This window comes from Eurytemora carolleeae, unplaced genomic scaffold (assembly GCF_000591075.1).
Source record: "Eurytemora carolleeae unplaced genomic scaffold, Eaff_2.0 scaffold45, whole genome shotgun sequence".
In the NCBI taxonomy this organism is placed as follows: domain Eukaryota; kingdom Metazoa; phylum Arthropoda; class Copepoda; order Calanoida; family Temoridae; genus Eurytemora; species Eurytemora carolleeae.
This window is the reverse complement of record NW_019396182.1, coordinates 49,470-75,073: the sequence shown is the minus strand read 5'-3', so window position 1 is coordinate 75,073 and position 25,604 is coordinate 49,470. Positions and strand designations below refer to the sequence as shown.

Genomic DNA, 25,604 nt, shown 5'->3' with positions numbered 1-25,604 from the left:
ACTAGAACGCTCAAACTTCTTCACTTTTTCAACTTCATAGTTTTAAACGAATTTTTCAAAAAAAAATTATTTTTGATGTACAGGCTAGGGTGGAGGGGGTCAAAAGGCTGGTCGGCGTTACTAAAAAGTCACTAACTTTTTTTATTAATTAAGGTACAGATCTGAAATATATGTAATTGAAAATCCTCGAAAAATGGTTGAATTAACATGTGTCACATAAGTTTTAATATTTGTCAAAAGTAAAATAAGTATTTTTCAACATTTTTCTGACATTGCATCCCTAACAATAAAGTTTAGAGGTCTAGTTTTTTTTTTATTTTAACTGGCCTTGAAAATTTCGAATTATCTGAAAGGGACTGTAAAGGAAAAATAAAAGGGGTTATAGAATGAAACCTGAGAATCTCAGGCGTTGAATGATACATTAAAGACATCTATCTGATGTTCCTTTCTCGATAAATTAATATGAAACTGTGTCAAAATTAAAGAAAATCTATATATATGAAATTTTGTATATAAGTAGTAGGTTTAAATAGATTATATTCAGCAAATATGCAAACAATCTGAAAACGATTATATCCCACAAAAACCTGAGAATCTTAGGTTTGCTCCCATTATACTTTTTTATTTTGCATTTTTAATAGATATAATTGATATCATGTTTTAAGTGTCCGTATTACGTCAAATGAACTTCCACCAATGATACTAAAGAGAATAGAATATATATTAGAGTGGAATTTAGACAATCCCTTGGTATGGATTTTGTCAGTCCCTTTCAGCCTGAAAGGGAGGTCAAAGTGTACATATCATGTAAATGTTCACAAATTGTATGGAGTAGAGTACGTTAGTACAGTATGTTCCCAAGACCAAGGTACTAATGTAAGGAAAGTTATTTCAGAGGTGTACACATTTTTTGTACTGCAGTGTACTGTATTTGGGCGAAAAAGTAAACACAAGACGGATGTCACAGCCTGACATGGAATCCATTTTCACAAAAATAATCTATGAAATATTCTGGTCAAAAAAAACTATTATGTGAATTATCAAAATTTTCAAAATTCAATGCTTAAGTGTATACCCTAACCTGCTGCCGACAACACCTCTCGCTTTCTGTCTCCAATACTAGAAATTCAGCTGACCAGCTGAGGTATGGCGGGAAATTTACTTCCAACACAATGAAGACCATTCACCAGCTCCAAGAGTTATGCAATGTTGGTGTAAACGCTGGCCTGGATTTGAAGCTTATTCTATGGACAAGGGATGGGGACGAGTTTTTTCTTTTTCTCGCCTTCCTGGATCCAAGCATTAGAAAACCAGGACTAGGAGCAGAAGATGGCGAAGTTTTGGAGGGGCGAGAAATACTCTAAAGGATGTGAGGTCCCCCTTACAGGCTGCAGGACCCTCCCAGGTGCGTGAGAGGTCCCATCTGCAGGTAGCTAGACCCCGCCAAGTGGATGAGAGTTCCAAACCGCAGGTAGCTGGACCCCCCAAGGTGTGTGAGAAGTCCCAACCGAAGGTAGCTGGACCCCGCCAGGTAGATGAGAGGTCTCAACCGCAGGTAGCTGGACCCCCCAAGGTGCACGATACAGGGTGTCCCACGAAACATGACAATAGCAAGACGACTTGAAAGTCGTCTTTGGTATTTGAATTTATTTGTGACATTTAGTCTTCTATCTACTTTAACATGTATGATTCTTGAAACAATTATCACATAAATTCTCCTAGCCCTGGCATTTCCAAAAAGTGGTCTGCGTTTTTTGTGCTTTCAATATTACCGGAGATATAAAGAGGTTGGTTCAGATTTCAATTTTGTTAAATAAAAGCAAAATTGTCGAAATCTGAACGAAATTCTTCATATCTCGGGCAATATTGAAAGCACAAAAAAGGCAGACCACATTTTGGAAATGGCAGGACAAGGGAAATTTTGTGATTATTATCTCTAGAAATTTACTTCTAAAATTAGGTTGACAAATAAACGCAGCAAATAATATCAAAAATCAAGACGACATTCAAGTCGTCCTGCATACTGTCATGTTTCGTGGGACACCCTGTAGGTCCCAACTGCAGGTAGCTGGACCCCGCCAGGTGGTTGATGAGTCACAACTGCAGAAATCAGAGTCCCCTCAAGAGAATGAAAGAAATCCAGCCCTGACTGTGAAAACCCCCTTGATGGAGGAGAGAATCTGCAGGAAAGGGTTAAGGCGCCGTTGCAATGATACAAAGTACTCAAATCCTCTTGTAAGAACCTTTCACTTCTTTTACACCCTCCTCCTTTATACCTCAGTTGGACGGTGAAAATGAACTTGATCCTGAACTTGATCCTGAACCTGATCCTGAACCTGATCCTGAACCTGATCCTGAACTTGATCCTGAATCTGATCCTGAACCTGAACAAAACAGCGAACCTAAACCAGAGCAGACCCTGAAACCCCTTATTAAAACCATTCCACCTGAGCTTAACCCGCGCCTGGCCTGAATCCTCCATCCAATATTGTGAATCCTATGTTTGGATTTTGTCAGGACACTACGTGTTCAATATTTCCCGATAAAACCACGGAAAAAATCGGAAACTATATGATGCCTGTTTTCCTAGCACAGATAAATCAATACCAGGATGTGAACGTGTACACTGGCATTCTAAGAATCAAAAAAACTAATATGTGGTAAAATTTCTTTGAGATAATTGTAAAACTTTATGAAATCTTTAATCTTTAATCACTGAAAAAATATTTAGATCTTAAAATTTCATGCTTTCAACCTCCTCGGATACTAAACAAACACTGATGCATCTATTCTTGTTTACAAAGTCCTCCCAGAGAGAACTGGTTTCAATATGTACGCACTACGCAGAGTATACGCGACCGCAATTAACTTTCCTTACATTAGTACCTTGCCCTAGACTATCCATTTCAATTTCGAATTTTTTAAATCTGTTAAATAAACTTTATAAAATGAATTAGGTGAATAAAAACATCATTTGATTTATAGTTATAACGGAAAATCATCGTTTGTAAAGTGAAAGGCATAGAGTCTATGTGAAATGATCATTGGTCNCTTAAGGAAGGGAGGGGGGGGGCACAAAATCAGACAATCCCTCTTAATACTGTGGTGTAAGCTTCAAGGGATGAAAAATATAGATGGAAACGTTTCTTAAAAAATATCTTTATTTTCATAGGATTGATACATATTGTATAATAAATTATAATATCAAATATATATTTACACTGAAGGCAGTATTAATTAAAGCTTTTTTAATGAAACTTTTTATTTATGGGCAAAAGTGAGATTTTTTATTTTTTTTTTTTTCTATAAGATGTAATTATACTTAAATGGAATACATGCGTAATTTCAAGTGACCCTCCATTTAAAGAGTGGCATGTCTGTCATAATGTGATATATATATATAATGAAACCGACCATAACCCCCTCCCCTTTCACACCTCTATCATACATCATGTTTATCTATACAAATATATTTATAAATCAATTAATTTCATGTTTGAAGATTTCACAAGATAGTTAGTTCCGCATTTCTTTTCTTATTGAGAAACCTAAACTGAAATTCAAACTGTTTTTATTATTTATAAATGTAATGTACAAAGCAAAATGTACATTTTAAAGTGTAAACTGTGAAGTTATATTAGTTTAAATGTTTTCGAAATATACCTATCTATATTTCAATTAAAATCAATCAGAATATAGTTTTGAATTAATTATGCATTTAAAAGTATTTTCTGGAAACTTTTTCATCGATTAACCATCGCTATAAGTGTTTTTTATTAATGACTTTTTAAAGTTCATTGCAAGTACTCTGAAATTTAGATGGAATTTAGTAAAGAAAAATCTATTTAAAAAAAATTGACGATGAGATAAAAAGTTTTTTTTAACTCTTTAAAAGATGTAAAGGAACTGAGTTTTTGCAACAAACTCAAATTTTTAACTTTAATATCTTCACAACCTGATGGTTAAAACCTTTGATATTTCAAACTTAGATTATTTGATCCATGACAGAATTCAAAGTTTGAAATATCAAATGTCTACAATATTGGGTTGTAAAGATATAGGGATTAGAAAATTCCTTTGAAGCCGAAAACATGGAAAATAAAAGGCTTAAGATAGAAGAAGAAAGCCAGCACTTCTTTAAGTTTAAAAAAAAATATTTTTTTTCCAAAATTGCAAGAAGGGACAGTCAACAAAAGAAGAAAAGGAAAATATGATGATAAGAAGTATAATAGAATATTTCTTTATATGATATGTACTCAATAATTTTAAAATGCATAATTTAATTTAAAATTTAAAAAAAAATAAGACTTTTTATCTAAATATTTCTACACCCTATTCAAATTTGATAATAAAATATTTTTGAAATGTCCAAAAATCGTCTCCCATGTCTTTGCTGTTGATGTCAACAGATTATTTTGCTCATATTCTCAACTTTTGATATAATTATTAACAATAAACTTAATTTACTCTTTTCAGGACGAAATAGGTTTAACCATTGATATAAAACATTACATATATTTTCCGCTATTCTTTCCCCCAGTGTTAAAATATTCAATTGAATTTCTTTCTCTCCTCTAATAATAATCAGACTGTAAGTAAACTATTTTTTTGCAAAAATAATGATCTTTGTAAATCCTTAGTTTGAAAATCTTAAACCTTTCAAACTTGTTAAAAGAGTTTCTGAAATTTCTCCCTTCGGAAAAATTACATTTACAGATTCCTTCAAAGTTTTGAATTGTAAAACATAAAAAAATGGGAAGGAAAAATCAAAAAACAAAAACAAAAAGGTATTCAGTTTATCAACGGATAGATTGGTTTCACAGTAGCGCCACCAACCTCTGATGCGGACAAGGTTAGAACTAAGAGAGGCACTTGCAATCTGCAGTCAGTCAGTCAGTCGATAGTAGGCCTTTCTGTTGGTAGCAACATAGTGAAGACGGTTCAGGCAGTATTTGTGTAACACAAACTCGCGCCCCCCTCTAGTGGAAAACTGAATTGATTCATAAAATTATTCTTTTTTGTGAACTAGAAAAAAGAAATATATGATAGTTGAATATATTGGATTGTCACCAACTAATACTCATATTTATCTATATATTATGATTTTTGCACAACAGTGTTATGTTGTATGATAAACGTCATTGCTGATCTAACCAAAGTAGTGCGTCAGGTTCAAATCTTACGCAGATTGCGTATCATAAAAACAAGGTGGTGCAAGAGAGTGGTTAATTAAAGAATGATTTCAATATAACCCCCCGGGATAATTCCCGTGGAATTAACTTGATAACAGAAATATGAAAACTTAGGCAAACCTTTATAGTAATATGATAATCTTTCACCAAGACTTTTATATTTTCGGAGAAACCGACATCAAAGACACAAAAAATTTCAAAAATTCAAAATTTAAATGCAAATTCTTTCTGTCCATTATTTATAAGCCATATTTTTGATTAAAAAAATGTTGACACATTTTAAAAATTCCAAACATGAATTCTAATCTAACTGGTTTGAATTGAACAGGAATGGCCCAGTCTCCCCCGCCTACCAGCCACAGGCTGGGCGGCAGATGCTTAATAACTGCCGACAATTTGGCGGACACTAAGAAGACCATGGTGGAGAATAGAATTAAAATGGCGGAGTCTAAAAGTAGAATGATAGATCCCACCACGAGACAGTTTGTTGTATCTGCTGAATGGAGTGCCTGTGCTCTGGATAAGCAAGGTTGCTTGAGTTTAGAACAAATATTAAAAAGCTTCTCTGCTCCAATCTCTGAAGAACACGCCTGGGCAATTATTCATCAGGTCAGTAAACGTCTGGTCTCTAATTCATTTATCTGAACAATACTCTTTTTACTATTTGAAACATATGTTTATCTGTATGAATTATATATATTTTACTAGCTTGGGAACCCAGATTTGACTGGAAACTGAACTTTCTCTCTAAAAGTCAAAACCGTCAAGTTAAAACTTTATTCAGCCTAACTTAGAAAACTCCTGTGCCTCTACTGGGTTACCCAATCAACATTTGAGGCAAATCGGTCAAGGGATTCATGAGTTCTGATCAGACATACAGTCAAACAAACAGAGACTGCAATTTCATAGAAACCTGCGAAATAATAAATTGTTCCTGTTTAATAGTTTACAAAGTAAAGAATTTAATATTTCGGTGGCAAAGTTAACTTATTGGAGAATTAAAAATGAGATTTTAAAAACCTATATTATACTTAGAATAAAAGATTTATAGCGGGATATATTTAAAGTGCTATTTAGTGTCTATAATATTTTAAAAACCTATATTATACTTAGAATAAAAGATTTATAGCGGGAAATATTTAAAATGCTATTTAGTGTCTTTAATATTTTTAAAAACTACAATTGATTGAATATATCTGAAATAGTTTTAATCTTCATTCTTTAATATTTCCTTCAAAGAAAATACATATTTGTTGTGAAATATTTAGTTGACAAAACACTTCATTGTTCATTGATTTTAAGATTTATAGACAAGTCGTCATTATCTATATATAAATTTGGCTTGTCTGTCTGTTTGTCTGTTTTGGTGTTTGTTTGTTTGTTTGTATCCAATAAACGTCAAAACGGCTGATCGGGCCCAAATTTTTTGTGGGACATCTAGGGACCCCAGGGAAGGTTTATGAATGATTAAAATTTCAAATATTTTTCTCCATCAAAATTCGATCTTCATTAAATTTTTGAAAATTTTGAAAATCCACGGAATTTTTTTTTAAAATCTGCGAATTATTTTTGTTTTGTTTTACGATGTACACAAAGAGAACATGTTCACAATTAATTTAGAAGATGGGCGCGAAGCGCCCTCTAAGGCTAGTATTCATATGTTTACCGTGTTCCCTGTATAGTTTTTATACCAAGAATAATGCAAGCTTTATAATTCAAGAAAACGTTGATTCAATTCAAATATTTCCAAACAATGTATTGCATTTGGATATATTTAAATAATCTAAAAATGGAAAAATTATTTGTATGCCTGATTTACAACATGCAACGCCATCTCCCCCTTTCAGCCTTCAACCTGCCTGCATCTTAAATGCAGAAAATGGGAAATTAAATTTTTTGTGCAATATGCACGTATAAACCTCCCTTTATGATTTATTAAACTTTTAGAATATATAATGTTAACGGTTTGTCTTATTAAATGCAGTTTATTTTTACTCATACGGACACCCAATTGTACATGCTTGATATGGCTTGAATCATGCAATGTTTTTATAAGAAAATACATGTGGTGTGAATTTGATGGACTCTGCACTGCTAACCTTTGCTCGCATATATAGCTCCTTAATTCTTTGCTATTGTATTTCAGACTGTATCCATCTAATCAAAGTTGTTAGAGAGGGGTTTTAATTTGTGTATTTTATAAAGTAAACTTTTGTCTATCTGTTAATATATCTATTAAGAATATTTCTATCTTTCTATCTAACACGTTATTATGATGCCCGTTCTGACCGACTAACCCTGTATTTACAAACTCAAATTATTCCTTTTTATTTTGCAAACTTTGGAAAATTGCATATTGTAGTGTAAAAATAAGCAAATTTAAGTCTTTATGTGCAATATATTCTAAATTAGGCAAAAAATTTAAGGAATTTAAGAGTCCACACTTAAAAATACAGAAGCACTTGGTGCAGCGAATTTATCTTGCATGCATACTTGAGCATTGAGCCTTAATGCATATTGTTTCAAGACAAAAGTTATTCAAATATGAATATGTAGATTACCTTTATTTAATTCACTTATGAAAGTACAAAAATTGAACCGATTATATACACCTAGTGCGATATGTTCATAAATGGTAAATCAGCATGCAACATGCAGCAGAACAAACTGTTCTAGGTCTTTAAAGACCAGTGTTTTTTATAAACCTTGGAAGTAAATAAAATATGAGGTGTTGCAGTTAAAGAACAAAGTCTAAGCACTTGTATGGTTCATCATACTATTTAGGAGTTGGTATTTTTTAGACACCATGCATGGTTTGGAATTGTAAAAGATCTAGTTTTCACTTTAGATTATTATAAAAACATGGTCACGGATGATGACAATAAAAATAATAACAATGGCGGGTTCCATGTGACACATTCTTTACGTCGGGCTCTATATGGTTCCAGGGGATAAACCACAAAAAATGGTTTAATCCCGTTTCTTTAGTCAGGAGGAGGAGAATGGAACTTTGTGCAAGGCAGGGTGTCCAAGGAGCAGGGCTTAGATCAAAATAAAACTCTACTATAATTTTTTAAATTCTGATCAAGTAAGAATACTAACTTTGTGAGTTCTGTAATTTACATTTTTATACCAAAATAAAAAGATACGATACACGTTCTGTGGTTGTAAATTGTGATTTTTTTTAAGTAAAGAACTTTTTGGAAGGGTAGATAGGATGAAATATGAATAAAACGAACATTAAACGTGTTCCGGGGTTTAGGGGCTAACATTGTAAAGGGGAGAGGGGGTGGGAAGGATCGGAGTGAAACTATATCAGTCGAAGTGTTAGAAGGTCAAAGAAATAAAAAATCGGAGACCCCAAAGCACCCTCGGGAATCATTGCCTTGGGACCTGTCACGATTCTTGGTTTACGCAAATACACAGAGATAAATTCTCAGTTACGCAGATATATGAGTAGAGAAGAATATTAACTCTTCAAAATCAATAACAATAAATCTTAATTTCTCGTTTTTAAAGTTAAAATTGCTCAATTTTAATATTTGGTTTGGTAAAGAATGTTTACGAGTATGAAAATACGAGTTTATGTTTTCTCTGAATTTATGTGGGTGCAGAGATTGGTATTTAAACAATACTCTATACACCCACTTCCCCCTCCTCCACTCAGTTCAAACTTTTCACTTTTGTATGCCCCCCCCCCCCCCNATCAACCCTTTATAATTCTCTTGATCAACCCTTTATAATTCTCTTGATCATCCCTTTAAATTCTCTTTATCATCCCTTTATAATTCTCTTGATCAACCCTTTATAATTCTCTTGATCAACCCTTTATAATTCTCTTGATCATCCCTTTAAATTCTCTTGATCAACCCTTTATAATTCTCTTGATCAACTCTTTATAATTCTCTTGATCAACCTTTTATAATTCTCTTGACAACCCCTTTATAACTTCCTTAATTAACCCTTTATTAGTTCCTTACTCAACTCTTATACAATTTCGCTAATCTCCTCTCCCTTGTACGTAGTTCCGGTTTATTCCGGAAGAAGATTTGTGATTTGAAGAGACGTATATCCTGTAAACCAGGAACATGAAACCAATACTTTTTGAATTTTCTATGGGAGTGGCTTCTTTATTGCACAATTCATGGCAGGGGGAAGTTTGAATAAATGTCCATGCAAAGGAAGGGGTAATCTATTGAGAGAAAATTATCTGGAAAATGATCAATAGTTATTTTGGTAACGTAAGAGATCTGAATAGAATAGTATAATAAAGATTTTTACAAGGTGGGGAGTTGATTAGTTCTAAAAAGCCCTGAGATGGGTTCAGTTTCCTTGATGAAGATTACAATAGATAAACAAAGAATTGATTAACTGTAATTAGTCCTTGGACTAACCTTGCAAGTTCAGCTTTGCATTTAATTAATAGAATAAAAATATATTGGCAATATAAATCTCTTTTGTTATGAAGGGACAATTTTACCGTTCTTTTATCGTTCTTTATTTTAAAACCTTTCAGTCTTTTAAAAAACGATAACTTTCCGAATTTTCTCATCGTATCAAACATATTTAATAAAAAATGGTTTTTTAACAAACTTGGTCTAGGTTTGTAAATATTTGTATTCAGTTCTATAAGGAAAGCAGGATGAGTCATGTAGCCACGTTACTACTGGAGTAGAACGAACTTTCAAGGTTCTAGAACAAAATAGAATCAATAAACGTCCCTTTGTTTAGCTTTTTTCTACCTTTTCTCTGCGTAAATCATTGATTTTTTTGACAAGTGTTACACTCTATAAATGTATATATGGTGTTGTAATTTGATACAATTTATCTTATCAGATTATTTTTGTTACAAAGATTTGCATCATATGCCATATTAACAATTAAAACTTTTACCTTTCAAAATTCTCCTTCAAAACATTCTGATTTTTTATGATTTGAGAGTTTCTTTTGAAAACATTTATTTCGGTTTGATAATGAAGACGACATTTTCATATTTTCCAGGAATGTTAGAAAAATCCAGCGCCAGCCGTGAAAACAAGTTGTAAGCGAAATATTAATTTTAAAAAAATCAAAAATATTATGAAATATCAATCATATACGAATGCGTATTATCGATGATAATAGGTTGTAATATCTGAATTATGTGTTTGGAATTAAATTGATTTTTTACGACCCGAGTAGAATGCTGTAACTTTCCGAATTTGTATGGACGCAACGTTCTTCGATATGAGTCGTTTTTAACAATTTTCTCCTTATAAACGCAACAGATAGAAGTAAGATTAGTAGCGATCACCACCGATAATATTTTGCCAAGTTGCCAACACTCCCTTTAAGACTTTTTATGATATAGAAACGAAGTTGTGGTTAAATATTTGAACATATTATTTTGAGAAGCGATGAAAGCAGTAAAGGATTGATAAGTACACAGTCAAAAAAAACGTAAAGTTTTTTTGACTGTCTATTATTGATTGTCTGTTTATAGCTTACATGTTTAAACCCCTAAGTCGGGAACTTTTGAATTGAAGGAACTGATTTTAAAAGATTAGAATTAGTTGAACTAATTCTATTTTCGCGGGGATTAACAGATTTCTCACTTTATGCAATTCTCCAAATTTAACCCACCCAGGAGAAAATGGCATTTTCTCATTTGAGTCTGATTAAACCATTTCCGTTCATACAAAAGTTGCCAGCTCTGCCAGCTCTATAATATATTCCGTATTTGTATTGTGACTAACAACGTTTTGAAGTCGGTATATAAGTAAACAAGCCCAAAACAGGTGTTTTCAGGTATTATGCATTAGGCTGAGAAAGGGAAATATTTACCTTTTTTCATCCTTGGTGTTCTATTGTACTAATATTTTTCATCATAAATAGCGAGGGAGCGGAAGAGAATATTGGATAAAGGACGGAATGAAAACGATAAAATGCATCATAAATTTTAACAGCATCTGTTTCTATGTTTTCTTTAAAAGAAAATGAGTCTTTGTCACATACTCAAATTTTTCAACCCCTATATCTTTGCAACCTGTTATTGTAAATTTGTGATATTTCAAACTTAGATTACTTTATCTATCAGAATTCATAGTTTCAGAATTCAGAATTCTAAGGTTCACGACATTGGGTTGCAAAGATATACGAATTAGAAAATCATAGTTTGTGGCAAAGACTCAATTCCTTTACATAAAACGGAAAGGTCCTTGTTATAAACATCAGTATTCTCGTACTAATAATGACGGGAAAAATATATAGAAAATGTTTTCTTAAACACTTAAATTCCTGGCACTTAAATACCTTCTTAACACCGTCTGCAAGAAAGTGTTAATGGTATGCAGAGGACAAACTTCAAATATTTGTCTATTTACGATATTTACAGTACTATCGATCCTTTAGCGACTAAATGCTCGTAACCTTTTATACTTGTATTAAAATGTTAATGAGTAAATTTTTCTTCTCTCCAAAATTAGTCTTTATGATTCCTAAAAAACTTGAAATGTGTATATATGTTTTTTGGGTTTTCGATGCAATCTGTATTTTGGACATTTAGTCAATCTTTTGTTCATTAAATTCCATATATTTTTTTCTTTTTAATCGTTGTTTTATATTTATTTTCTTTTTGGTCTTCACATATTGCTTCATTAAACCTTGTCTTATACTTGATTAGGTTTCTGTCTCTTCATTTATTTCTTTAATTTTAGAGTTTGGTTTGCTTATCCCGTCTCTTGGAGAACCTGGTGTCAAACCCTCTTCTTCATCTCGTTACCTCAACCTCGGATATACTTCTCAGGTACCTGGTTCATGTACATATATTCTTCTCAAGTAGCTGGTTCATATACAGATATACTTCACAGGAACCTGGTTCATATAAAGATATACTTCTCAGGTACCAGGTGGTATACTTCTCAGGTACCTGGTTCATATACAGAAATACTTCTCAGGTACCAGGTTCACATACATATATACTTCCCAGGTACCTGGTTTACATACATATATACTTCTTTGATACCTGGTTTATATACAGATATACTTTTCAGGTACCAGGTTCATATACATATATACTTTTCAGGTACCTGGTTTACATACTTATATACTTCTCAGGTACCTAGTTCATATAGATATACTTCTCAGGTACCAGGTTCACATACATATATACTTCTCAGGTACATGGTTTACATACATATATACTTCTCAGGTACCAGGTTCACATACATATATACTTCCCAGGTACATGGTTTACATACAGATAAAATTTTCAGGTATATGGTGTACATACAGATATACTTTTGATGTATGTTTCTCCTAGGTTTATATATTGCTATATATTTTACCTTACAAAAAATGTTTGTTGCTTTAGTTGTTTCAAAACCCCCCCCCCCCCCTGGTAAACAAGATCATGAATGCCGGCGTTCTGTGTACTCTATATCTTAGCATTCTATCTTGGTACACAGCTCTGTAATTGACATCTAAAAATAACTGCTTCTCCTGGTATAAACAGCTACGTACTAGTTTATCTATACTGTATGCTGGTCAAAATATGCACAACTGAGATCTGGAATCGAGGGATGATTGTGATGTATTGATTATTTACATTCAGAACTTACAGAAAGTTACTTCAAGTAGAGCTTAAAGATACAAAATTTACAAATTGAGAAAGTTTTTAAAACTATTTATTTTCTTCAAAGAACCATCAACCCCAATTTTTTTATCAATATTTAAGCATAAATTCATGATCCATCAGATCCAATTTTAAATTTTAATAGCGTATTCGTAAAAAGAAATAAGAAACAAACCTTTTTTATTCAAATGGGAAAAAAGTAAAGTTTTTATGATATATAACGCAATTAATTGCGTTGTAGTCTAGCCGCTTAGTGCATTAACAAAGCCTGTTCTCACCACTTAGAACAAAGAATTTTGTTACAAAAAAAATATGATTTATCAACGAAAATAAATCTATACCATGCATAAATATCATTTTTATTGTAAGAGGAATTTTTTATAAGTGTTACGACACCGAATAATTTATATGGATTTAATCATTGAAGTGTATAAACTAAAAACATTAAAAGCATTGAAAAACATTATTATTTTCATTAGAAGCTCCATAATTTAGTTATAACCATTAACGGTTTTATGTGTTTTTTTTAAAATGAAAATGATTGAACTATTTTTAATTCTAGTTCCGATGGAAGTGTGGACGAGAAAACCTACAGTTTACCAGGAAACGGAAGAAAACGAGCAGTACGAGAAAACAAGGTGAATAGAATCTTAAATCAAATTAAAACCAGATTGCACAGATAAGACATCACACATGTGGGGTGATAAGCAGAATTTTACTCTAAACGGTTATTACGCACAAATGTTACACAACTTATACCACAATTATCTTGTCCAAACTGCTTTATCCGTGTCCGATATTTAAATGAGTAATATGAAACAAATATCTATTTCGAAAAACAAGTATAAATGTTATCTCTAGTTGCCATGATTGGCAACCTATAAGAAGTATATGTTTAGTCAATCATTTGCTTTTTCGTTGTTTTATGAATAGGTTTTTGTTTAAGAAGTAAATGAAATTTTTCTAAATCTTAAATACTCCAATCCTGATTAATGATACTAGGTTTATTATTGATTAGCTTGGGAACCCGGCGCTGCCAAGGTTACTAACAGTTACTCAAGCCGTATATTCGCACTTGAACGATTTTACCGGGAATTTTTTTTTTCGCTTTTAAAGTCGACCCACTCAACTTAGAATTTCAAACCCAAGCTAAGAACATTCCTGTGGGTCTCCCGCGTTCCCCAATCAAAATTTGGGGCAAATCTGTCCAGGGGTTCCTAAGTTATGATTGGACAAACAAACAGACAAACAGAGATTACAACTTTATATATATATATACTATACTATAAATATCAATAATGAGAATGATTTGATGGAATGCAATGCAAGTCCATGAGTGGCAGAATATAATATTTACATTTGATTTTTTGTTGTGAATTGGAAATTTTTCTATTTGAATGCATGGAAGGTCATTTGAAATTACGCGTACAGTCCCTTTAAGATTAGGAAATGCTCTCTTTGAATAATGGATAATATAAGTTTCAAAAAAGACTGGCCGAGATAATCTTTAAAAGCTTGAAGCATGCTTCGCTTCATTGAATCTCATTAACTCTAAATAATAGGATCAGATACAGACTTGAAGTAGAGGGGTTTAATCAACCAGCTATTACTTGTCTAATCGGATAAGAGAATGTGAAACAAAAAAGTTAAATTTTCACACCTTTCAATAGGATAACAAACAATATATATAAGAAATAATATAATCTAAAATATGGAACATTTTAGGCTTTAAGATTGTTAAAACTCTGATTTCTAAAATCAAGATTTTAAAAAGAAGCAAACTGTATGTTCTATTAAAAATCTAGTTCATTAGAAACATATTGTAGAAATAAAAATTTGGCTCTAAAGAAAGGTCTAAAACCTACATAATAACAACCCCCCCCCCAAAAAAAAAAAAAAAAAAAACACAAACCGAAGTTTAAAAGTTTAAATTTTCTTCATGTCCCCCCCCCCTTACTCCCCTCTCAAGGTTCAGTGTTAATTATGAAATTAGCTTAATTAAATCACCTCAATGTGAGAAAAAAATGAAAAAAATTGCAAAACTAATTTTGTCTTGTATTGTTGTTACGTTTAAATATTATAATTATAGATAAAAACGCCATTAAGGTCAAACCAACATAATGTTTCATAAAATAGAAAATTTGGATTTTTTCGTTTAATTTAACATCTTCACACTTAAACAATCAGCACCTATCTCTCTACATTTAAACAATCAGTACTCGCCTCTTTACACTTAAACAATCAGAACCCGCCTCTCTACACTTAAACAATCAGTATCCACCTCTTTACACTTAATCAATCAGTACTCGCTTCTCTACACTTAAACAATCAGTACCCGCCTCTTTACACATCAGTACCCGCCTCTTTACACTTAAACAATCAGTACCCACCTCTTTACATTTAAACAATCAGTACCCGCCTCTTTACACTTAAACAATCAGTACCCGCCTCTTTACATTTAAACAATCAGTACCCGCCTCTTTACACTTAAACAATCAGTACTCGCCTCTTTACACTTAAACAATCAGTACCCGTCTCTCTACATTTAAACAATCAGAACCCGCCTCTTTACATTTAAACAATCAGCACCCGCCTCTCTACATTTAAACAATCAGTACTCGCCTCTTTACACTTAAACAATCAGTACTCGCCTCTTTCCACTTAAACAATCAGTACTCGCCTCTATAGACTTAAACAATCAGTACTCGCCTCTCTACACTTAAACAGTCAGTACCCGCCTCTTTACACTTAAACAATCAGTACCCACCTCTTTACACTTAAACAATCAGTACCCGCCTCTTTTCACTTAAACAATCAGTACTCGCCTCTATAGACTTAAACAATCAGTACTCGCCTCTCTACACTTAAACAGTCAGTACCCGCCTCTTTACACCTAAACAATCAGTACCCACCTCTTTACTCTTAAACAATCAGTACTCGCCTCTCTACACTTAAACAATCAGTACTCGCCTCTTTACACTTAAACAATCAGTACCCACCTCTTTACTCTTAAACAATCAGTACCCGCCTCTTTACTCTTAAACAATCAGTACCCGTCTCTTTACTCTTAAACAATCAGTACCCGTCTCTTTTATGTTTTCACATCTTTCATTAATGTTGTTCAACTGCAAACTGGCCAGAAGGAGAAAGGTCTGGGACATTACTTTTTGACGTTTTGTTTTTCGATCGATTTATACAAGAAAAGTATGAGTAAAACAAAATTATTCGGTAAAATATTAGAAATTCAAAACATATTCTTATTCTTCTTTATAGCTCTTTAATAATAGGAGTCATGATTTTGTCTCCAATTTACTTGAGTTTATCGTGGTTGTTGGGATCCAATAAACCTGAACCGATCGGAACAAATTCAAAAGATTTAGATTATTAAAACATTATGGACTTTTAAAAACAGGAAATAAAAAAGGTTAGTTTATATGTTTTATAATGTGCAGAGGTAAAGTTAAAACTTGAATGTGTATTAAGGTTTAAGAACCTTGGTATCTAGTATCCACTATTTCCTTGTATACCTCGCAACTAATCTTTATTGAGAGGAATCTCTCTCAAGGTGGGAATTATTGACGCATAACCTTGAACTGTAAAATGCGTAAATATATGCACTCTACACACCTGGACGCGTGCTTAATTAAAATTGAAAATTAGTTTTGACATTTAAGACTTCCCTCTAGCTTAGTGATGATTTTGCGCCCTATACTTTATATATATATGGTCACTGGTTTAAAGTATGTAGTATGTATGTGCAATAAATGTGTATATATATATATACTTATATATATATGGTCACTGGTTTAAAGTATGTAGTATGTATGTGCAATAAATGTGTATATACATATATACTTATATATATATGGTCACTGGTTTAAAGTATGTAGTATGTATGTGCAATAAATGTGTATATACATATATACTTATATATAGATATGGTCACTGGTTTAAAGTATGTAGTATGTATGTGCAATAAATGTGTATATACATATATACTTATATATATATGGTCACTGGTTTAAAGTATGTAGTATGCATGTGCAATAAATGTGTATATACATATATACTTATATATATATGGTCACTGGTTTAAAGTATGTAGTATGTATGTGCAATAAATGTGTATACATATATACTTATATATATATGGTCACTGGTTTAAAGTATGTAGTATGTATGTGCAATAAATGTGTATATACATATATACATATTTTTCTAAAATTTCTTTTAATTTAAGTAGTTATATTTTACATACAAAGGATATTATGTGTACATTAGATATGTATTTACACGTTAAAGTTTTGGAAAAGAATACAAACGTTATGTAAATAAACAAAATTACTGCAACTGAACATAACTGTATTTTTTATTATTTAAACTACCCATGGTATTGTATAAATTTATCTGATATCCACGCATAAATTATTAATTCCAATAATAATCTGCATAGATCCATTTTAATTGTTTAGCAACACCAGCGTCGATTAATTTATATTTGACAGTGGAGCACACTAAGTTCCGTTTTATTTGTGAATCTATATTCCTCAATATATTACACATATTTATTAAATGCGATAGTGCATATCAACATTTGAGATACAGATTTCGTAGGAAAAAAAGCAGATAAATAGAGAAGAAATTTTATACATAGATAGATATAAATAGATAGATAGATATAAATAGATAGATATCTTATACGATGCCCATTATTTAAATGACAAGAAAGCTTTGGAAGATCAGAATGACACGAAGGCTAAAAGGCTATAAGCTATAAGTTAATTTGTATGCTAGTTTCAAACGTTTAAGTGATTGCATGTAACTAGTAAGGTACAGAAATAGTAAATAAAAATGTACAGATAGCTTAATATTCAGAGATAATATTGTTTTATGGACTTGGACTTGTTCCAGACTGGTGTGGGAGTATAAGAAGGGTAGATATGAGAAAGTTAAGATAAAGATTGATTAAGACGAGTAAAAGTTGATGAATGTGAGAATATGTAATATTTATCTTTCGACAGATCTGTGACCAGTATACAGGATACAGGACACAGGATAGATAGGATACACCCATATATACAGGGTGTACTTAACTTTGGAATCAGAATTAATTCTATGGGTCAGACATTATACTACTTTTTATAATTTGATTATTTCAACCATACTAACCTAACCTTAAAGGTGACTGTCGAAAAAAAGTTACCCAGGACCATAAATTTTAAGATTTGGAAACCTTATCTATAAAGAAACCCTTTAAAACTTCGTCCGAGCAAAAGTGATGGAGATATTTTTTTTTAATCTGTAAAATTGATCATCCTCAATTGTGGTTTAAAAATAAAGAGTACTAGGCGGAGATATTAAAGAGAATTTGCATAATTTAGCACGTTTCAAGAAGGAAAAAAGATTTATTTCTCAGTGTTGCTTCCGAAAGACATTGTTGTGAATACACCGTGCATTGCAACTACACATTTTTCGGGTCACTTGGAACTACGTTGACTGCCCCTCAAACCTACCTTATATTATCATAATTAGTCATTTTCATTTTAACTAACTTCTCAGTCTTTCCAAAGAAAGATACTGATAAATGCTTTCATTTAAATCTTTCAGCAATTTTTTCTGAGACACCCTTTACAATAAGTATAATTTACGTTAGAACAAGAATATTGGTTTTGAAGGAGTAGATAACAATCTTAACTCTAACCTTCCAACCCATCCCTCCCTGATGATTGCATCATGCAATATTAAAACCAGGAAACCAGAAGATTATCATTATACTTTAGGTTTGACATTTGCTGGGTTAGATTATCTACTGTTATTTTATCACCATGTTTGAGATGGTTTCTTAAAGTTAAAGTTAAAGTTTGAAAAAATTAACCCACGAAAAAGTTTTTTTTAACGAAGTACGTGCAGTTAGTCAGCTGATACCTGAATACCTCATTTTGGATTATATTATTTTATATGTTAATATAATCATCAATTTTTTGATTGTAAACTCTATCTGTATACAGATACATTTATTTTAGCAATAAACGTTATCTTATCTTATCTTATATATTGCATCGATTCAATTTTACTCATCTTTTTTTGTAAGAGTAAAATAGAAAATTGTTGCCAGCTAGTTAAATAATTTGTATATCTGAGCTGAGCTAAATGGCTAAGCCAATCATTTCTTCCTCAAAGCATAGTGTCTGAATAAATACATTAGCTATCATATCTCATCTACAGCTTCGGGCAAAGGAAGTTTTTGTTTAAATATTTTGATTTGTCTATCCAACATCTATAGAGTTATTTCCTTTCTTGCTTAGTATGGCATCTATCTATCTGTCTGTAGCTATCATACAATCTATTTGTATCTTTAAACTGTCTATCGGTATTTAACTCTCTATCTATCGGTATCTAACTTTTTATCTGTCAGTATCTAACTCTCTATCTGTCAGTATCTAACTTTCTACACTGTTAGAAAAACATTTCTTCCAAATCTGGTAAAATGCTGTCGAAGAACAAATAGGTTCCATGAAAACCACTAAAAAAACCTCCCATTACTTATATTTATTGTCACACTTCTTATAATTAACTTGACCAGAAAATGTTACTGTCACAGGAAATATATTNGTCCTGGGCAAAAGTTAAACAAAATTATTTTTAAATCCTAATTTGTAGTATCCATATGAGAACAAGAAGATTTGGAATGAAACTATAGCCAAAAAGTAATACTCTATAATTAGTTAATTAAACAAAGGTAAAATATTTTAACTAAAATAAACAAGGAGACCCCTTAGGTACTTCTGTAGATAAATTACATTTTGTATTTTTTTATTTCTTTACAGACCATTACAGATTTAACACAACCACACCCTCATTCCTCAGTCTAACTTCTAACCCTCCCATCCCTTGTTATTTCCCTCCAGCTCCGTCCTCTACCCCTCTTTTCTACCATTCTCTAGACCTACTTTTGCCTTCCTTCCTTTAAACATCTTTACCATTCTTTCACCATCCCCTCTCATTCACCTTCCATCATCCTCAATTACCTTCCTCTTTTTACCAAATCTGCTAGTATCTATCTAACCTCTTCTTTTGCTCTTCTTAAAAATTTACTTATACCCCTACTCCCCCCCCTCTCTACCTTGCCCTCTACTTAGTACACCCCTTGTCATTATTTCCTTTCAAAACATAGAGCGTCCACCCCTATCTACTTCCTGTTGACTTGTTGCTTCCTTCCTTTTTGTTCGACAACCATCTTGTTGTATACAGTTAAAGCTAATGGCTAGAGAAGCTACAGAAATATAATAAATAAAGGGAAAAAAATGAGGGATGAAGTAAAAGAAGGAAACTATGCTACCTACTACCCTTATGATACCCACCCCCACTTAATTCGAATAAATGAGACTGTAAGCGTCATTTCAAGAGACCCTCAATAGCAAATATGAGAACGGTTCCAAACCTTTATCTGATAAATAAAATCGAAGAAATTGTTGTTTTTCAAGGTTTAAAAGTGTTGAATTGTGATAATTCCTAAATGTTTCTTGCAGTAGAAATGTGCAAGTCACTTCTGCAGAGAAACCACAATTGAAAATAATAAATATTCAAAATTATAAATATTGATTTCTAATTCATACTTGTAAGACAATTCTTTGGGAATCGAGCATTGTCATATTTGCCCTTCCATGCGTTTTCTCCCAAGAAATAAGGATTGAAAAAAAAATTAAAATATCAGTATTCCTTTTCACTTGTATAACTATTTTCCAGTTCTCTCTCCATGAAGTAATTGCTCATCCTGCCCCCTACCCTCTCACTATTACCCTGTCATCCCCCCCCCCCATATAAGCATTATACATACACTCTCTAACCCCTGGGTAAGAAATCAATGAGAATAAATTATTCTAGGAATTGTATGAAATTACAGTTTAATACGTAGACACATACAAACATTGAACATTAATAGATAAATAGATAGATGAATAGTTAGATAGTTAGATAGATGGATGAAGAGTGACCATGTTCATAATAAAAGAAAAATATCTTCAAAGAAAGGTTTATGTAAACTTATGAATGAAAAGAAGAATATTCGTGTAAGAAAGAAAAACATCCATGTGACGTACGATCAGTCTAACATAAACAAAACTTTTTATAATACGATGAATTAAATATATTGTAGATTGTCGCTGAGCTTGGAGTTGTAATCTTTAATGGGTTAGATTACGGTCTCAAACTAGATGAGGAGAGACAACTCAGTCCTGCCCTGGAGAATATTATCGACCTAATGACCTCAGCAGGTAGGTTTTATAATATTTGGTTATTGGAAAAAAATCCAAGTATTTTATTTTTTAAGTCATTTTTCTAGATTATAATTTTCCAACAGCAACCATTTATTAAATGGCAAAGTGGCAACTGTAAAAGTACAGTTTTGTATTTAATAAGTACAGTTTTGTATTTAATAAGTACAGTTTTGTATTTAATAAGTACAGTTTTGTATTTAATAAGTACAGTTTTGTATTCAATAAGTACAGTTTTGTATTTAATAAGTACAGTTCTGTATTCAATAAGTATAGTTTTGTATTTAATAAGTACAGTTCTGTATTTAATAAGTATAGTTTTGTATTTAATAAGTACAGTTCTGTATTTAGTAAGTACAGTTCTGTATTTAATAAGTACAGTTTTGTATTCAATAAGTACAGTTTTGTATTCAATAAGTACAGTTCTGTATTTAATAAGTACAGTTTTGTATTTAATAAGTATAGTTTTGTATTTAATAAGTATAGTTTTGTATTTAATAAGTATAGTTTTGTATTTAAGTACAGTTCTGTATTTAATAAGTACAGTTTTGTATTTAATAAGTACAGATTTGTGCTGAAATATGTGTTAAGCAATGATTTACAGAAGTAACACGAATATGCATGAGCACAATAGTACAATTACGAAAAATGAAGCCAAAATTTTCTCTCGGTGAAACATCTAATTTTTGCCTGTTTTTGTTTATTGACTAAATTGGTCTCCTTGTATGGTTTTCCTACTATTTATAGCTTTCGTTAGTTGGCATTTATTTATAAAGATGGATTGTTGAAATAAAATCAATTTTAAATTTGCAAAGATTTCCAGTGTTTTGCCTAGAGCTGTCTGATCCTTGCAAAAAGTATGCAGAGAGCCTGGAAAGGTCTGCAATTACTTAAAATTATACTGCTGCCAGATTTTAACCGCGAAATTTACAAAATTCCAGTAAAAATCTTCCAGCTTTGAATTATGTCGGACCGCGCCAAATCTGTTCAAGAATTGACTCGTAACAAAAAATCAAAATTAGTATTTTGATTTTGTTCTATGTAAATATTTGAATACTTAAATGTGAAAAAATTAAAGCCGACTTTTTAAAAATTAATACTTTCAAGTAATAAAGGACCTCGTGACCTCCTTACCATTAAATGCAACCCTTAGTAAAAATGGAAGATTTAAGACAATAAGACAATGAATTCAAAGTTCCCGCAATCTGAAGAGCAATTGTCTAAGCCCTTTATTGGCCCGGAGCTTTTGAAAACCGGTTAAAAATTTGCTCTTTTGTCTAGCGCCATTTTTTAGTATTCAGGTCAGATGTGCAGACAAAGACAGGCCGGCTTATTTTATTCACAAATCTGCAAAATTGGTCTGCACAGTTTAGGCAGATCTGAGAAAAGGGCGNGATAAGAATATACAATGTATATTTATGAGTTCTCAGTATAGATTTCTATAAATAATTCATCTGGATAATACAGTTTTGTCCTGGATTAAACCTGTAATACAATACTACACCTTGTAAATAAAGATGTCTGATCTATACAATGCTAAACATATTTTCTTTTAATTATATAAACAAGACGTCCTCAGTCTCCAATATGTTTCCTAATATTAGGAGTAAGAGATAGTGTATTTAGACTGTTTAATGATTTTAATCAGATTTGAAGAAAAACTATCCAAACTGTCAAGATTAAACGTACTCGAAGTATTTGTGCGATCTATCAAGATTTTCCAATAAATCGGTATTTTTAATGAATATCAAAGATTTGATACAGGCATAAATATCGTAATAATCGTTTAATTCATGAAATCTGAGTATCATTTCATTAAACTTTTTTAGACGAAGGGTTGGATGATACCTTTGATACTGACGATGAGGGGATAGAACGAGATGAAGATGACGCTAAAGGTATAAAATATATATACATGAACCCTAAACAATAACAAACCAAAAATTATCTAATTAAATTATTGTACATATTTTTCAATAATTCAGATGTTTGTTTAAGTCCTAAATTTCTAATGTAGCTCAAGATTTCCTTCGATTTGTTTCGATTTTTATCTTAAATTATCTTAAAACTATAAATACGTACAATTCTACATTTTAGATAAATCTGCTGCATTTACAGATAAATCTGGAACCAGTTTAACGCTTATTAATCTGTGCAGGTAATACGTCATTTCTTTTATTAAACATCTATTTATAGTCTACTTATTTTATAAATGTGTGTATTGTACACTGAAAAAAAACTGTTTTCATCCAAAAAATGGTACTTAAATGGTGCTCCAATCTCTGCATAAGAGAATATAAGATTATAAACTATTGTTTTTTTTAAATTTTCGACCAAAAACTGCAAAAAAAAGCATTGATGATATCTTTTTCGTATTTTCAATAAGGATTTTTTTAAACATGTAGTTTCTTCTTTAATTCAATGATTTCTAGAATTTGATTTGATTAAATGTATCTGTGCAGGAATCATCTAGCATTGCCGACTGAGTCTGAATCCCACTTTAAGGCTGTTTGCAGAGCTTTGGTATCTGAAGCTCTAGAATTATCATTTTTCATGGAGAAGGTAAACAATGAAAATATTTACATATTCCACTACAAACTATGTATTTTATCATAACTCAAACCTTTTTTATGAGCTACTTGAACCTAGAGTTTGTTTACAACTTTTTGTGGTACATTTCAAACATCAATCGAATAGCTCTGATTTGTAATAAGAAACTTGTCTGTCGATAAAAATTAGATATTTGTTATATTTATGCATCCTCACTGCCTCAGTATATACACTATACAGTCTAAAGACTTTAAATTTGTTTAAAGCTAAGAATAGTAACTAAAGAATTGGTAAAGTAGATGGTGAAATATAAGAAGATAGGACCAGGAAAGATCCAAGTGAAAAGTTGAACCCTGATCCATGAAGTGCAACGGTTTTCAGGCCAATAAAACGTTTTGTCTAGGTTTCCCGGTCTAAACGAGACACAGCTGTAGATAGTGAACTAGGAGAACTAGAGCTTCAAGACTGGGTGAGATAATCTAACTCCCCTCCTTTCATTTATAAAATTTACAATAATCGCCTCTTGCAGTTTCCTAGCCGCGTCTCCTGGCCAAGAAATTGTCAGAAAAATCTCATTAATTGTACAATTTCTATTCCGTCAGTTCCATTTATTATGCACGTTATAGTATGTATCAAAAACTATCTTTGGTTAAGCCTCCTCTCTTATCTTGTCTTGAATTAACACCCTGAACCCTGAACCTTTGCTCGCTACTCACGTACAAAAGAAATGATATCCAATTATTTTCTACACTGAAGAATAGTGTTGATAAATTTACCTTCATTATAATTCCTGGTATCATAGAATACTAATTCCTCCACATATATCTAGTCATGATGCTTTCTTTACTTTCATTTCCGCATTTTTATTAAAAAACGCAAGATTTTAAACTAGCATTTTGGATATCAAAGATACGCAACTCCAAAAATGATTTTATGGAGCACCCCTTTGCTCCCTGCACCTCCCTGATACACAAAATGTCTGATTGAAAGTTGATGATTCGTCCATGCTTGGAGTTATGATTGATTATGTTCAGGCCCGACTCTGGGTTCAAGTTATACACGAGCTCAGGAGTGGATTAAAACTGAAGAAAACAGAGTATACTAAAACCCCAATAGGTAATATTACATGTACAATTTACAACTATATTCACGTCACCAAGATTGTATTTAACCATTTTCTCTTATAATGTTTCATAGGTCCCAAGGTTTGTCCGTATTCTTTTATTGAACTAGAAAAGAATCGTAATTGCTTCATCATACAGGGTTACCCACAAAAGATGAGACTTCAGCGACGACTGTACCGAAATTTAATGGTTTCCTGTTCTGGTTTAGTTGTAATCTTACTTCTTTTCTTTCTTTGGCAAAATATTTAGTTTAACATTTATACGAGACTACATTCAAGATAGAAGGTCAAATTCAAAGTTAATATTGAAAGAGATATAGGTCGCTATTAAAGTCTCATCATTTGTGGGTAACCCTGCATCTTTTACGGTTTTCTTTTAAAACAAAGTTGTTACCAAGCTTATAATATTTGCTTAAGCATCTTGTTTTAGAATATGAACTGACTCCCTATGAGATATTGATGGATGATATTAGATCACGACGGTACAAACTAAACAAGGTAATCTAGTAAATTTATTCAAAAATATTTCAGAAAAGACGAAAAAAGGTTAAGAAAGGGTCCCTTCTCCAGCCTTTTTAAAAATAAGTACCTGCCAAAATAGACTTAAACTAGAAGATATAACCTGATGGTGTAAAATAAGTACCTGCCAAATATAGACTTAAACTAGACGATATCACCTGATGGTGTAAAATAAGTACCTGCCAAATATAGACTTAAACTAGACGATATAACCTGATGGTGTAAAATAAGTACCTGACAAATATAGACTTAAACTAGAAGATATAACCTGATGGTGTAAACCTTTGACATTTCAATATTAGATTATTTGATATAATATAATTCATAGTTTAAGA

General features: G+C 31.9%; 1 protein-coding gene across 2 annotated transcripts in view; it reads left to right on the top strand.

Annotated features, from left to right (window-relative positions):
* Positions 1-4,719: 4,719 nt before the first annotated feature.
* LOC111697440 (protein spire homolog 2) overlaps positions 4,720-25,604 on the top strand; it is a 40,241-nt gene continuing 19,356 nt past the window's right edge. Inside the window, exons 1-11 of one of the 2 annotated variants that reach the window (XM_023467463.1) lie at positions 4,720-5,306; positions 5,521-5,801; positions 11,888-11,976; positions 13,367-13,442; positions 20,960-21,077; positions 22,907-22,975; positions 23,175-23,235; positions 23,540-23,639; positions 24,031-24,096; positions 24,662-24,743; positions 25,181-25,248. In XM_023467463.1, the coding sequence (XP_023323231.1) occupies positions 5,523-5,801; positions 11,888-11,976; positions 13,367-13,442; positions 20,960-21,077; positions 22,907-22,975; positions 23,175-23,235; positions 23,540-23,639; positions 24,031-24,096; positions 24,662-24,743; positions 25,181-25,248 (1,008 nt within the window). In that variant the 5' untranslated portion in view covers positions 4,720-5,306; positions 5,521-5,522. The remainder of the gene's footprint in view (positions 5,307-5,520; positions 5,802-11,887; positions 11,977-13,366; positions 13,443-20,959; positions 21,078-22,906; positions 22,976-23,174; positions 23,236-23,539; positions 23,640-24,030; positions 24,097-24,661; positions 24,744-25,180; positions 25,249-25,604) is intronic. The other variant, XM_023467464.1, reaches the window with a different exon arrangement.